This window comes from Notolabrus celidotus, chromosome 8 (genome assembly GCF_009762535.1).
Source record: "Notolabrus celidotus isolate fNotCel1 chromosome 8, fNotCel1.pri, whole genome shotgun sequence".
NCBI classification, from domain to species: Eukaryota; Metazoa; Chordata; class Actinopteri; order Labriformes; family Labridae; genus Notolabrus; species Notolabrus celidotus.
Window position 1 is genome coordinate 132,973 of NC_048279.1, and position 15,025 is coordinate 147,997.

General features: G+C 43.7%; 1 protein-coding gene across 1 annotated transcript in view; it reads right to left on the bottom strand.

Moving 5' to 3' along the window:
* Nucleotides 1–39: 39 nt before the first annotated feature.
* fbxo38 (F-box protein 38) overlaps nucleotides 40–15,025 on the bottom strand; it is a 40,088-nt gene continuing 25,102 nt past the window's right edge. The window contains 10 exon segments of the mRNA XM_034689520.1: nucleotides 40–1,693; nucleotides 2,108–2,221; nucleotides 6,763–6,866; nucleotides 7,085–7,230; nucleotides 8,888–9,054; nucleotides 10,815–10,917; nucleotides 11,121–11,221; nucleotides 12,852–13,431; nucleotides 14,272–14,340; nucleotides 14,482–14,651. Coding sequence (XP_034545411.1) covers nucleotides 1,515–1,693; nucleotides 2,108–2,221; nucleotides 6,763–6,866; nucleotides 7,085–7,230; nucleotides 8,888–9,054; nucleotides 10,815–10,917; nucleotides 11,121–11,221; nucleotides 12,852–13,431; nucleotides 14,272–14,340; nucleotides 14,482–14,651 — 1,733 coding nt within the window. The 3' untranslated portion in view covers nucleotides 40–1,514.

Below are 15,025 nucleotides of genomic sequence, written 5' to 3' on the forward strand. Positions count from 1 at the left end.
GATCCAATCAGAGTTCAGAGGTAGAAAAACAGAACAGAATGTTTTTTAGTTTTTTATTCTCAGTTGGTGAAATAATCTGATTCTTTATAAACATATAAACATGATGGATTACATAATCCATCACTTCAGCACACAAACACAGCAGGCTCAGTTTATTCAAACTGAACTTGACATTCACTGTTTTTATGAATCTGTTTCTGATAACCTGAGATCAGATTAAACTCAGTAATCTGCAGACAGAACAGAATACTCAAAGGGTATAATCCTGCTCAGAACACAGATCCATTCAACAGTTTGATGTTCAGACGCCCGAGATCTGAACTTAAACAGATTTATAAAAGGCTTCACACTGAAGGTATGTCTGTTTATTAACAATAATCTGTCAGATTATCATCTGCTCTGTTTAATCACAGTCTGGGTGAGAGAAAATATCTTCTGTTGTAATCCTGAACAGAATAAACCCGAGAAACATGTCAGAGAACTAACTGAATCAAGGAGAAGAAGACAACTCTGAGAATCTCAGGACACACATGAAATGTTGGAACACATCCTGGTGTTCATTCCTGTAATCTGAGCCAGAAACAGAGACGAAGTGAAGACAATAATCTGAGCCAGAAACAGAGACGAAGTGAAGACAATAATCTGAGCCAGAAACAGAGACGAAGTGAAGACAATAATCTGAGCCAGAACAGAGACGAAGTGAAGACAATAATCTGAGCCAGAACAGAGACAAAGTGAAGACAATAATCTGAGCCAGAACAGAGACAAAGTGAAGACAATAATCTGAGCCAGAACAGAGACAAAGTGAAGACAATAATCTGAGCCAGAAACAGAGATAAAGTGAAGACAATAATCTGAGCCAGAACAGAGACAAAGTGAAGACAATAATCTGAGCCAGAACAGAGACAAAGTGAAGACAATAATCTGAGCCAGAAACAGAGACAAAGTGAAGACAATAATCTGAGCCAGAAACAGATAACACAATCATAGACCTCTGGTGTCTTTAAGATTTAACACTCTGAGGAGGAAGACGAAGAGAAGGATGAGGAGGTGGCATGAGGAAAATAAGAAGGAGAGGGAGGAGGTGGACAATCAGGAGGACAGAGAGCTAGTTTTGTAATCTTAGAAAAAATAATGATGTCACAGAGATTAGCTCCTCCCCTTTTTTGTCAGCGTAACATCTGAACATGAAGGACACTTTGAAGGCTTCATCTGGACCAGGACTACATCGGAGACAGGTCTTTATCTGGAGCAGGACTACATCAGAGATGGGTCTTTGTCTGGACAAGGACAAGACCAGAGACAGGTCTAGATCACACCACGTGTCAGTCTGCCTTAAGGTTTTTCAGGTGATTCACATAGAAGACTAACAGTCAGTGTAGGGACTGATCTAAGGTGTAAATGGTACTGTTTGATATATATATAGTGGTACTGTTGGGTGTATAGGTGTATTGGAAGGTGTACTGATTGGTTTATAGGGGTACTGTTGGGTTTACTGCTTATTGTATTGGAGTCTATATGTAGTCATCATCCACGGGTTCTCCAGGTGTGTCACAGTGATGGAGAAAGACTACCACTACCCTCTGAAACACTCCACTCTTGCTCTGCCGGCGCTCTGAGATCTCCTCTCCGATTGTCTCCATACAGATATCAGCAGACAGCTGGCCTTTACGTCGCGGAGCGTAGATGGTGGCTAAGGAGGGACACAAAGAGAAACAAGTCAGGGTCTGACCAATCACACACACACAAAGACACACACACATCAGCGTCTGACCAATCACACACACACAAAGACACACACACATCAGAGTCTGACCAATCACACACATCCTTACAATTTGATCAAATAGATTTTTTAAATATATCAATTAACGAGTTGACGACTGGATGTATTGATGAATGCATTGATGAATGTGGGATGGATGTTCTGATGGATTTACTGATTGATAAAGTGATGAATGTTCTGATGGATAAAGTGATGAATGTATGGATGAATGAATTGGTGTAGAGATCAGTGTTCTGATTTGTTTTCTGAAGGATTTATTGAGGAATGTATTGATTTCTGATTGGTGCATTGATAAACTGATGAGATGTAAACCACACTCACTGCTTTCATCGTCCTCAAAGTCGTAGCGGGCGTAGCTGTTGGGCTCAGCAGCTCTTAGAGTTCTCAGCCAGGGGAAGTCTGTGATCATACTGTAGGGGGCGCCATCCACCACTCCTGAACCACGACATACAGAACACACAGTAAAAACAGACACATGTTAAACACAGACACATGTTACACAGACGCACATTACACACAGACGCACATTACACAGAGACACATGTTACACACAGACACATGTTACACACAGACGCACGTTACACTAAGACACATGTTACACACAAAAACATGTTACACACAGACGCACATTACACAGACACATGTTACACACAGACACATGTTACACACAGACGCACATTCCACAGAGACACATGTTAAACACAGACGCATGTTACACACAGACGCACATTATACAGAGACACATGTTACACACAGACGCACGTTACACTAAGACACATGTTACACACAAAAACATGTTACACACAGACGCACATTACACAGACACATGTTACACACAGACACATGTTACACACAGACACATGTTACACACAGACGCACATTACACAGACACACGTTACACTAAGACACATGTTACACACAAAAACATGTTACACACAGACGCACATTACACAGACACATGTTACACACAGACACATGTTACACACAGACGCACATTACACAGAGACACATGTTACACAGACGCACATTACACACAGACGCACATTACACAGAGACACATGTTACACACAGACACATGTTACACACAGACGCACGTTACACTAAGACACATGTTACACACAAAAACATGTTACACACAGACGCACATTACACAGACACATGTTACACACAGACACATGTTACACACAGACGCACATTCCACAGAGACACATGTTAAACACAGACGCATGTTACACACAGACGCACATTATACAGAGACACATGTTACACACAGACGCACGTTACACTAAGACACATGTTACACACAAAAACATGTTACACACAGACGCACATTACACAGACACATGTTACACACAGACACATGTTACACACAGACACATGTTACACACAGACGCACATTACACAGACACACGTTACACTAAGACACATGTTACACACAAAAACATGTTACACACAGACGCACATTACACAGACACATGTTACACACAGACACATGTTACACACAGACGCACATTACGCAGAGACACATGTTAAACACAGACGCACATTACACACAGACGCACATTACACAGAGACACATGTTAAACACAGACGCATGTTACACACGGACACGTTACACACAGACGCACATTATACAGAGACACATGTTACACACAGACCCATGTTACACACAGACGCATGTTACACACAGACGCACATTACACAGAGACGCACATTACACAGAGACACATGTTAAAAACAGACACAAGTTACACACAGACACGTTACACATAGACACACATTACACAGAGACATGTTTAACATAGACGCACATTACACACAGACACGTTACACACAAACACATGTTACACACAGACACATTACACAGAGACACATGTTACACACAGACACGTTACACATAGACACACATTACACAGAGACACATGTTACACACAGACACGTTACACAGCAGACGCACATTACACAGACACATGTTACACACAGACGCACATTGCACAGACACACATGTTAAACACAGACGCATGTTACACACAGACGCACATTATACAGAGACGCACATTACACAGACATGTTTAACACAGACGCATGTTACACACAGACGCACATTACACACAGACACGTTACACACAAACACATGTTACACAGACACATTACACAGAGACACATGTTACACACAGACACGTTACACATAGACACACATTACACAGACACATGTTACACACAGACACGTTACACACAGACGCACATTATACAGAGACACATGTTAAACACAGACGCATGTTACACACAGACGCATGTTACACACAGACGCACATTACACAGACACATGTTACACACAGACGCACATTACACAGAGACACATGTTAAACACAGACGCATGTTACACTCAGACGCACATTACACAGAGACCCATGTTACACACAGACGCTTGTTACACAGAGACACATGTTACACACAGACGCATGTTACACACAGACACATGTTACACACAGACGCACATTACACAGAGACACATGTTACACACAGACACACGTTACTCATAGACACACATTACACAGAGACACATGTTACACAGAGACACATGTTACACACAGACCCATGTTACACACAGACGCATGTTACACACAGACACATGTTAAAAACAGACACATGTTACACAGACACGTTACACAGAGACACATGTTACACACAGACACATGTTACACACAGACGCACATTACACACAGACGCACATTACACAGAGACATGTTAAAAACAGACACATGTTACACATACACGTTACACATAGACACACATTACACAGAGACATGTTTAACATAGACGCACATTACACACAGACACGTTACACACAAACACATGTTACACACAGACACATTACACAGAGACACATGTTACACACAGACACGTTACACATAGACACACATTACACAGAGACACATGTTACACACAGACACGTTACACAGCAGACGCACATTACACAGACACATGTTACACACAGACGCACATTGCACAGACACACATGTTAAACACAGACGCATGTTACACACAGACGCACATTATACAGAGACGCACATTACACAGACATGTTTAACACAGACGCATGTTACACACAGACGCACATTACACACAGACACGTTACACACAAACACATGTTACACAGACACATTACACAGAGACACATGTTACACACAGACACGTTACACATAGACACACATTACACAGACACATGTTACACACAGACACGTTACACACAGACGCACATTATACAGAGACACATGTTAAACACAGACGCATGTTACACACAGACGCATGTTACACACAGACGCACATTACACAGACACATGTTACACACAGACGGACATTACACAGAGACACATGTTAAACACAGACGCATGTTACACTCAGACGCACATTACACAGAGACCCATGTTACACACAGACGCTTGTTACACAGAGACACATGTTACACACAGACGCATGTTACACACAGACACATGTTACACACAGACGCACATTACACAGAGACACATGTTACACACAGACACACGTTACTCATAGACACACATTACACAGAGACACATGTTACACACAGACACATGTTACACACAGACCCATGTTACACACAGACGCATGTTACACACAGACACATGTTAAAAACAGACACATGTTACACAGACACGTTACACAGAGACACATGTTACACACAGACACATGTTACACACAGACGCACATTACACACAGACGCACATTACACAGAGACATGTTAAAAACAGACACATGTTACACAGACACGTTACACACAGACACATGTTACACACAGACGCACATTACACAGAGACACATGTTACACACAGACACATGTTACACACAGACACGTGTTACACAGACACATTACAAACAGACACATGTTACATATAGACACATTACACAGAGACACATGTTAAGCACAGACGCATGTTACACACGGACGCACATTACACAGACACATGTTAATCACAGACACATGTTACACATAGACAAACATTACACAGAGACACATGTTAAACACAGACGCATGTAACACACAGACGCACATTACACAGAGACACATGTTACACACAGACGCACATTACACAGAGACACACGTTACACACAGACGCATGTTACACACAGATGCACATTACACACAGACACATGTTACACACAGACGCACATTACACAGAGACACACGTTACACACAGACGCATGTTACACACAGATGCACATTACACACAGACACACATTACACAGAACACGTTACACAGACGAACAATACACAGAGACACATGTTACACACAGCATACACATTAAACAGAGAAACATGGTACACAACACACAGACACATTACACAGAGACAAATGTTAAACAGAGACACATGTCACACATGATACAAAAATGACAAAAAACATCACACAGACATACAATACACACAGACACATGTTACACACAGACACATGTTACACACAGACACATGTTACACACAGACACATGTTACACACAGACACATGTTAGACAGACACATGTTACACACAGACGCACATTACACACAGACACATGTTACACACAACACATACATTACAAAATTAACACACACACACACATTACACACAGACACATTACACACAGACACATGTTACACACACACAAACATTACACACAACACATAAATTACCAAAAACAATACACACATAACACACATGTTACACACAACACATACATTACAAAATTAACACACACACACACACATTACACACAGACACATTACACACAGACACATGTTACACACACACAAACATTACACACAACACATAAATTACCAAAAACAATACACACATAACACACAACACACAGACACATATGTTACACATATAACACATAAGTTACAAAAAACATTAAATACACACACACATACAAAGACATTACACACACGTGTGTGCACATGTTTTCTGTGTTGTTACCCTCCAGTGTGTAGATGTCTCTGCCCCAAGGGTATCTGGGAAACTTCTTCACATCCTCCTCTGTCCTGGTGGCTTCTGGGAAAAACTCGTACTTTATTAGCTCTCTGAGGACACACACACACGCACACGCACACGCACACGCACACACACACACACACACACACACAGGTCAGAGGGTAACAGGTAATTCAAAGCTGTTTTTTCTATTTCTTTTCTTTCTGTCCACTCAAAGCTCTTTTTCTCTACTCATCACATTCACCCGTGTGTGTGTGTGTGTGTGTGTGTGTGTGTGTGTGTGTGTGTGTGTGCGCGCATCACTCACTGGCTGATGTTGGCGATGGTGTCCATCCAGCTGCGAATTCGGACCTTGTTCCTGATGTTTGGAGGGTTACTGAACTCATGTACTAACGCAATGTGGTATGGATATGGACCCTGAAACAGCAAACGCTCCAGAGAGACAGAATCCACCTGAACACACAGACAGAAAGAGACAAAAAGAGACATACATAGTCAGGGATGTGGACAGCAACATGGACAGGGACATGGACAAGCAGAGAAACAGACAGAAACATGAAAATAGACAGGGACAGGTGTCAGTGCCAGTGTCCATTAATCATGCCTTGCTTTTTTATATCATGTGTAGTATTGTATTTTAATTTCTAGTGTGGTTTTATTGTTTACATTGTATCTGCATGGACTTCCTTGGATTTTAATCAAGGCAATGATGGTTGAGCTGGGGTTGATTGACTATTCATACACCTTGGGGAGAAAAGTCTAGAGTTTTCTAAAATGCAGGTGCAACAGGACGGAAGGGAGGAAGCACACGGAACAGGTCGGAGAGGAACTGAAAGGCTACACGGACTGAACCCTCGAGTCTGAGAAAAAGGACTTTAAATAAGACATCGGGACGAGACGGTCGGGGAAGTCCTCGAGTTCCGGGATCCACGGGTCGACCACAGAGGCTTGATACAACGCTCGAAATCAGATAAGAGACAGGAAAGTTATCAAGCCTGAGCCCAGTCGGTGTGTGTGTGCTGTGTTGTTTGCTTGGGTGATATTTTTGTTACTGAGGCTGCGGCGCTCTCTCCCCCCAGCTTTACAGACGCGAGGAGGACGGGACGAGCAGCAGCAGCGCCGAGTGGGCCGTGTCGACTCCGGAGCGGGACGCGAGGGACTACCGGGACCAGAAAAGAAGGATCAATACAACGCTCACTGTAAAATTAGGAAAGGAAAGTTGTTGAGCCATTGTTTCCTGGTGTGTGTATGTTCTCTGACACGTTGGTGCCGCGACTGGGTGCTCTTCCTCCTCCTTTCAGAGCAGCGCGGAGGAGCAGAGGCCCGAAGAGGCGAAACGGAGGATTAAGCTAGACTTTGCACAAAGACCTTGGAGTGACTTCCTTTTTAGTATTGAGACTTTTTAATCTACCTTTTTACTTTGGGACTCCTTTTTGAATCACCTTTTTAATCCTGGGACCTTTTATCTGTGGTTTTAGAAATAAAACTCTTAAATCAAACTAGCCGTATTCCATCTTTTGTAACAGTGGGTATTTCATTGCTGGTGTTCTTTTAAATCTTACCTAGTGTGACACAGGGACAGAAACATGGACACAAACGGAGACACAGACAGACATACAGAAACAAAGAGAGTCTCACTGCAACAATCTGAGGGACACTGACCAACTGGGTTAGGATGATCAATATAAATAAACTGTGTGCTGTTAAACTGTATTACATTGATTAATTATTTTGTAGATCAATTGTATTGAATCGTAAAACACAAACTGTTATATATGTATACATAACATGTAATATATGAAAAAAATGGAATATTATCATTGTATTTGTTTTGTATTTTCCTTAGGTAATAACATAACTAAACTGTTCATGCCAATAAAGCACTCTGAAGAGATGTGACATGAAGAGGACACAGACATTCTACAGAGACAGGTGGTGACAGTTGCTGTCAGGTACAAAGGTTAACACAGTGTTGTGAGAAGAGCGATCAGTCTGACTGTATGAACACTGTTAACTCTGTGAACAAACATTAGGACAGCATTAACAACTCATCATTATCATAGTCTCTAATAACCTCCATGTTTACTTTCCATGACAACAGGACACTCACCTGGTGCATGGGGCGCATATAGATGATACGGTTCCTCTCAGGCGGCATCCTGAGAATCTGATCCAGGACCTGCTCCATGTCCAGTTTCTTACACTGAGCAAAATCAAACCTGTTAACAATGGGGGCGCTGTCCACTCGCAGCTGCTTCAAAACACGACACCTGGTGGCTACAGACACAGACACACACAGACACAGACACACACAGACACACACACACACACACACACGCACGCACGCACACGCACACACACACACACACACACACACACACACACACACACACACACACACACACACACACACGTGAAATAAAACTGAGTCTGTTTTGTTCAGATCCATTCTTTGGATGCACATATGTTACGTTGGGGTTATTTTCCTATTCACTGTGAAAATACAAATGTACCAGACAAAATGGAGTCATCAGGCAGTGAGGAGGATTTTGTGGTTCTTTGACTCATTGAAAAAGAAAAAGAAAAAGAAAACTCTGGGTCCTTCCTCTAATGAAGACAAGACGACAGCCAGGATAGTTTCACCTGCTGTTAAAGGAGCTGTGGAATTATCCCGATCACTTCCAGGTATGTTTCAGGATGACAGCGCTCCAGTTTGATACGCTTCAAGCGACACTGAAACCGCACATTGAAAAGAAGACCAGCAGTTTCTGCAAAGCAATTGTTCCTGCATAGCAGCCAGCAGTACAGGGGTGGAAAAATGTTTTCGGACACCCTTAAATGTTTTACACAATCTCAAATGTTGTCTTGAAATATTTGTGGAAAAATCTTTTTTGTGTTTCAAAAGGTGTGGCTGCATCAGACAGAGACAAACAAATACAAATGATATTTTTTTTGTTTACAAGAAAAACAAACAAAACTAAATTCTTGACAGTTTTAATATGTCAATTGTCAACATTGTCAGTATCGAAGTCAACAAATAACAGAGAATGTGTTCAAAACTGAACAAAAAATAAATGAACCATCACAGCATCAAATTAATAATTTGTTGTCCTGTGGTTAGCACCCAGTAGAGTTCTAATCCTGGCATGTTCCCCACAAGCCCTCACACTGTTGAGGCAGACCTTTTGATAATCCACCACAGATTTTCAATGGGGCTCATGTCCAGGGATTCAGCTGGCCACTCTAAGACCTGGATATTGTGCTCCTGCAGCCAGGTTCTACTGGCCCAGGTCGTTCTTGTGTGCTTGGGCCCAATGCGACGGGCTAACCTCTGTCTCTCATTGATCAGGGGCTTCTTGACAACCTTGCAGGACCTTAAATTATAATCTAAAAGTCGTCCACGTGCAGTGCGAGTGGAACACTGGATACCAGTTTGGTTTGACCACTGCTGCTGAAGCTCCTGTGATCTTGGTTTGTCTTCCAAGCTGTTGGTTCTTCTGTATTTCTGCAGAGTGTATCCAACTGCTGAAGGACCACATCTGAACTTCCTGGCTATTTGGCCACAGCTGTACCCTTAGAATCTGTATCTTCAGGCGTCTTTCATGCGTTAGGTTCCTTGTCTTAGACATTTTTGTCTCTGAAGAACTTTCAAATGTGCCGGTTTTATATAGACACGAAGCACGGCAACAAAAATTGTGTCTTTTAATAAAAAAGACGACCTTCATTAGTGGATCACTGGTACCAAAATGACCCAATACTCTAAATGGCTTTTTTAAAATTTGTTTAGTATTTTGGCTGTGACTGTACTGAAATAAATTGCACTTCAAGACCTAAGAGTAATTCTTAATGCAATATTTCACAAATGCATGGGGTGTCCAAAAACTTTTTCCCACCACTGAATCTTTTAGAGGTAGGAACACAGAGAGAGAGAGAGAGAGAGAGAGAGAGAGAGAGAGAGAGAGAGAGAGAGAGAGAGAGAGAGAGAGAGAGAGAGAGAGAGACAGAGAAATAAAGCTGTGAACAAGGTGTGTGTTTACCATGGATGAACATCATCTTTGGACAGTCTCTGAGCACCAGGTCCGTGATGCCACAGTTGGTCAAAGTGATGCCCACCAGGTTCTTACTCTTCAGAGACAGAACCTGCAACAGAACATAAACAATAACATTTGAAATGTACACAATCAATCAACAGGAAATGCTTCATTCAGAAACCCCAGAGTAATAAGTGCATCATAGCTTCACATACAGATACATACAGTGTCAGAGTGTAATACAGTGTCAGAGTGTAATACAGTGTCAGAGTGTAATATTGTGTCAGAGTGTAATACAGTGACAGAGTGTACCTGTACATGGTCGTCCTCAGTAACAGGGTCCGATGTGCTGGTTGATTTGTCAGACATTCGTTTCCTCCTCACCGACACTCGAGGCCTGGACCTGCACAGATCTACACCACAGACATTAACAACTATTAAAGATCTACACCACAGACATTAACAACTATTAAAGATCTACACCACAGACATTAACAGCTATTAAAGATCTACACCACAGACAATAACAGCTATTAAAGATCTACACCACAGACATTAACAGCTATTAAAGATCTACACCACAGACAATAACAGCTATTAAAGATCTACACCACAGACATTAACAACTATTAAAGATCTACACCACAGACAATAACAGCTATTAAAGATCTACACCACAGACAATAACAGCTATTAAAGATCTACACCACAGACAATAACAGCTATTAAAGATCTACACCAGGGACAGAAACACTGAACATTACAATGGTAAAGGCCAATTTATACTTCTGCGTTGACCCTACGCAGCAGGTGCTGATGCAGAAGTGAACACTAAATGTCCTATGTGTCCCTGTCTCTCTGCAATACTCTGCCAAAACACTTGAGGGCAGTGTGGTCTCTCTTATAGTCAGGTCGCCTGTTTCCGGCCCTGCTACGATCTGTATACTTTTCCACAGAGATTCACAGCGTGTTTTGTTAATCTACAGCTGATACATGTTGCTGTTTATCTTACAGATATGATTACAGGAAGAATAGAGAGGAGCAGATGAAACACACGGCTGATGTACAGCCCAAATGCTGCATGAAATACAATGCTGCCGAGCGGACCAATCACAGGGCTTGCGGTTCATGTTGATTCTATGTGTAGTAACATTTTGGAGGAGGTGTGCATCGGCTACGTGCATAGGCCTCTGCGTAGGTACAGGAGCTATGCGGACCTTGATTCGACGCAGGAGTATAAACCAAGCTTAAATGGTAAATGGTCTTGTGCTTATACACACGAGGACAAAATTGTTGGTACCTTTCTGTTAAAGAAAGCAAAATCCACAATGATAACTGAAATACATTTTTGTTGCACAACCTTTTGAGGCAATCACTGCAATCAAGTGACTTCTGTAACTCTCAATGAGACTTTCTGTCAACAGGTACTTAGACCCACTGCTCGTGAGCAAACTGCACCATCTGTTTCAAGTTTGAAGGCTGCCTTCTGCTGTATGTTTCAGCTCCTTCCACAATACGATTTAGATCAGGGCTCATGGAAGGCCACTTCAGAGTAGTCCAATGTTTCGCTCTTAGACATTCTTGGTTGTTTTTGGTTGTTTTTAGCTGTGTTTTGTGTTTGGTTCATTTCCTGTTGGAGGACCCTTGACCTGCGACCGAGACCACGACTTCTGACACTGGGCTGCACATTTCACTCCAGAATGTCTTGATAGTCTTGAGATTGAATTGTACCCTGCCTAGATTCAAGAAGTCCTGTGCCAGATGTATCAAAGCAGCCCCAGAACAGAACCAAGCCGCCTCCATGTGTCACAATACTACAATGCTAACAAGTGATAGCTAAAACTACAATGCTTACTTGTGATAGCTAACACTACAATGCTAAGAAGTGATAGCTAACACTACAATGCTAAGAAGTGATAGCTAACACTACAATGCTAAGAAGGGATAGCTAACACTACAATGCTTACTTGTGATAGCTAACACTACAATGCTAACAATTGAGCGCTAACCCTTATATGCTAACGTGAATGCATTCAGGCTCACCTGTCTCAGGTACCAGACTCACAGAGGACATCCTGCTGCAAGATCGAGTCAAAGGTCGTCTGGGGACAAAATCCTGCTCTGTGTGTGGACCTGATCCATGCTGTAGACCAGATCCAGAAGGGGGTCTTCTGGGACTCCCTCTGGATTCAGGGCTGCCTGCAGCAGCAGGACCTGGTCTCTGCCCCTCCTCAGCTGCGGAGGAGCCCTCTGAGCTCCCTGTAGACCTCGTTGCTGTAGACCTGGTCCCTATGGATAAGTCTGTGGTCCCTCTGTGGGCTGTACCCGCCACCATCCTCCCAAACCCCCCAACCTGCCTGCATGATGCTGCAACAGGTCCAGTTCTGCTCACAGACCCAGGTACTGGTCTCAGTCCAGTCCTTGTCGCTACAGCACTCCCAGAGCCTTGTGCTGTCCCAGAGTCCGCCCCAGGTCTGTTTGAGGTCTCTACAGGTTCAGTACTGACTCCCTTAGAGCTGGTCCTCCTGCTGGTCTCTGCTGCAGCCTTCATGTCTGCCTTGATCTGCTCGCTGCTGACCTGACAGCTCTTTTCACAGCTGCCCTCACACACCTGGGCATTCACCTGGCCCTCCCCCCCATATACAGAGCGTCCTGCAGGTCCAGCGACCCCTGCAGGTCCAGAGCCTCCTGCAGCTCCAGCGCACGCCGGAGGTCCAGAGGAGACTGCAGTTAAAGTTGTCCCGTCTGGTCCAGAGGCAGATGCAGGTCCAGAGGCAGATGCAGGTCCAGAGATTACAGCAGGTCCAGAGCTACCAGCAGGTCCAGATTTCACTGCAGGATCACAGCTCACTGCAGGTTTTGAGCTCACTGCAGGTTTAGAGCTTACTGAGGGATCAGATTTCACTGCAGGTCCAGATCTCACTGCAGGTTTAGAGCTTACTGCAAGTCCAGAGCTCACTGCAGGTTTAGAGCTTACTGAGGGATCAGATTTCACTGCAGGTCCAGATCTCACTGCAGGTTTAGAGCTTACTGCAAGTCCAGAGCTCACTGCAGGTTTAGAGATTACTGAAGGATCAGAGCTCACTGCAGGTTTAGAGCTTACTGCAGGATCAGCGCTCACTACAGGCTTAGAGCTTACTGAAGGATTAGAGCTCACTGCAGGTTGAGAGCTCACTGCACGTCCAGAGCTTACTGCAGGTTTAGAGTTTAGTGAAGGATCAGAGCTCACTGCAGGTTTAGAGCTCACTGAAGGATCAGAGCTTACTGAAGATCCAGAGCCCACAGCAAGTCCAGAGCCCACTGTTGGTACAGAGTTCCTGACAGGTCCAGAGCTCCCTGCAGGTCCAGAGCCAACTGTTGGTAAAGAGCTCTTGTCAAGTACAGAACTCCCGGCAGGTCCAGAGCCCACTGCAGGCACAGAGCCTTCTGCAGATCCAGAGTTCCCGGCAGTTCCAGAGCCCACTGCCGGTCTGGTGCCCCCCAAGGATGTTGAGATAGCGCTGCTTCGCCGCAGAGGGGTTTTTTCCTTTACCTGCAACACACAAATCAATTCATAAACACATGCTCTTGGTCCGGGTGGGAGGAGAAGCTGGATGTTCAGTTAAATAACTCCAGGTGATCATGTGACTCCAAAACATGTATACAGTTTAATCTCTGATGTTTTCATTTTCACAGAATATTTTTAACCTCCTGTGCAGGAAGTCGTCTGCTGCACACAAGACGTTGGAAGCAACCGTGACACAAGTCCCTCTTCTTCCTCACTGTCTGAGTCTGAGAGGGGATGGGGGGGTATTGAGACAGTTTCCTGAGGGGGTCTGCTCTGCTGGACCAATCCACTTGGGCCTGTAAAGGAGAAAATAGAGATTGTCAGGTGTAAGGGTCTGATGAAAGTCCAGGTGTGGTAGATGTCCATGTGCGGTCCCAGTGAGGGGTTGGTGAATCTCAGACTGTGTTGAGGTGTAGTCAGGTGGACTTGTGGGTTGTGGGGACCAGCCCAGGCGGTGCTTCTGTCGTGTCTTTGTCAGATACAGACCGGTGAAATGTCTCAGTCACAATCAAGCACATCATGAAATGACAGCACTGTGTTTATTCCTGCTAACGTTCAAGATGTCTCTGCAGAGAGTGCTCTCTCAACGTATTCTAAGGTTCTTACTCGTGTTCATTTTATGGGCATGCTGAGGAGCTCCCTGTCAACAACCTGCAGGTCAGGGCTGAGA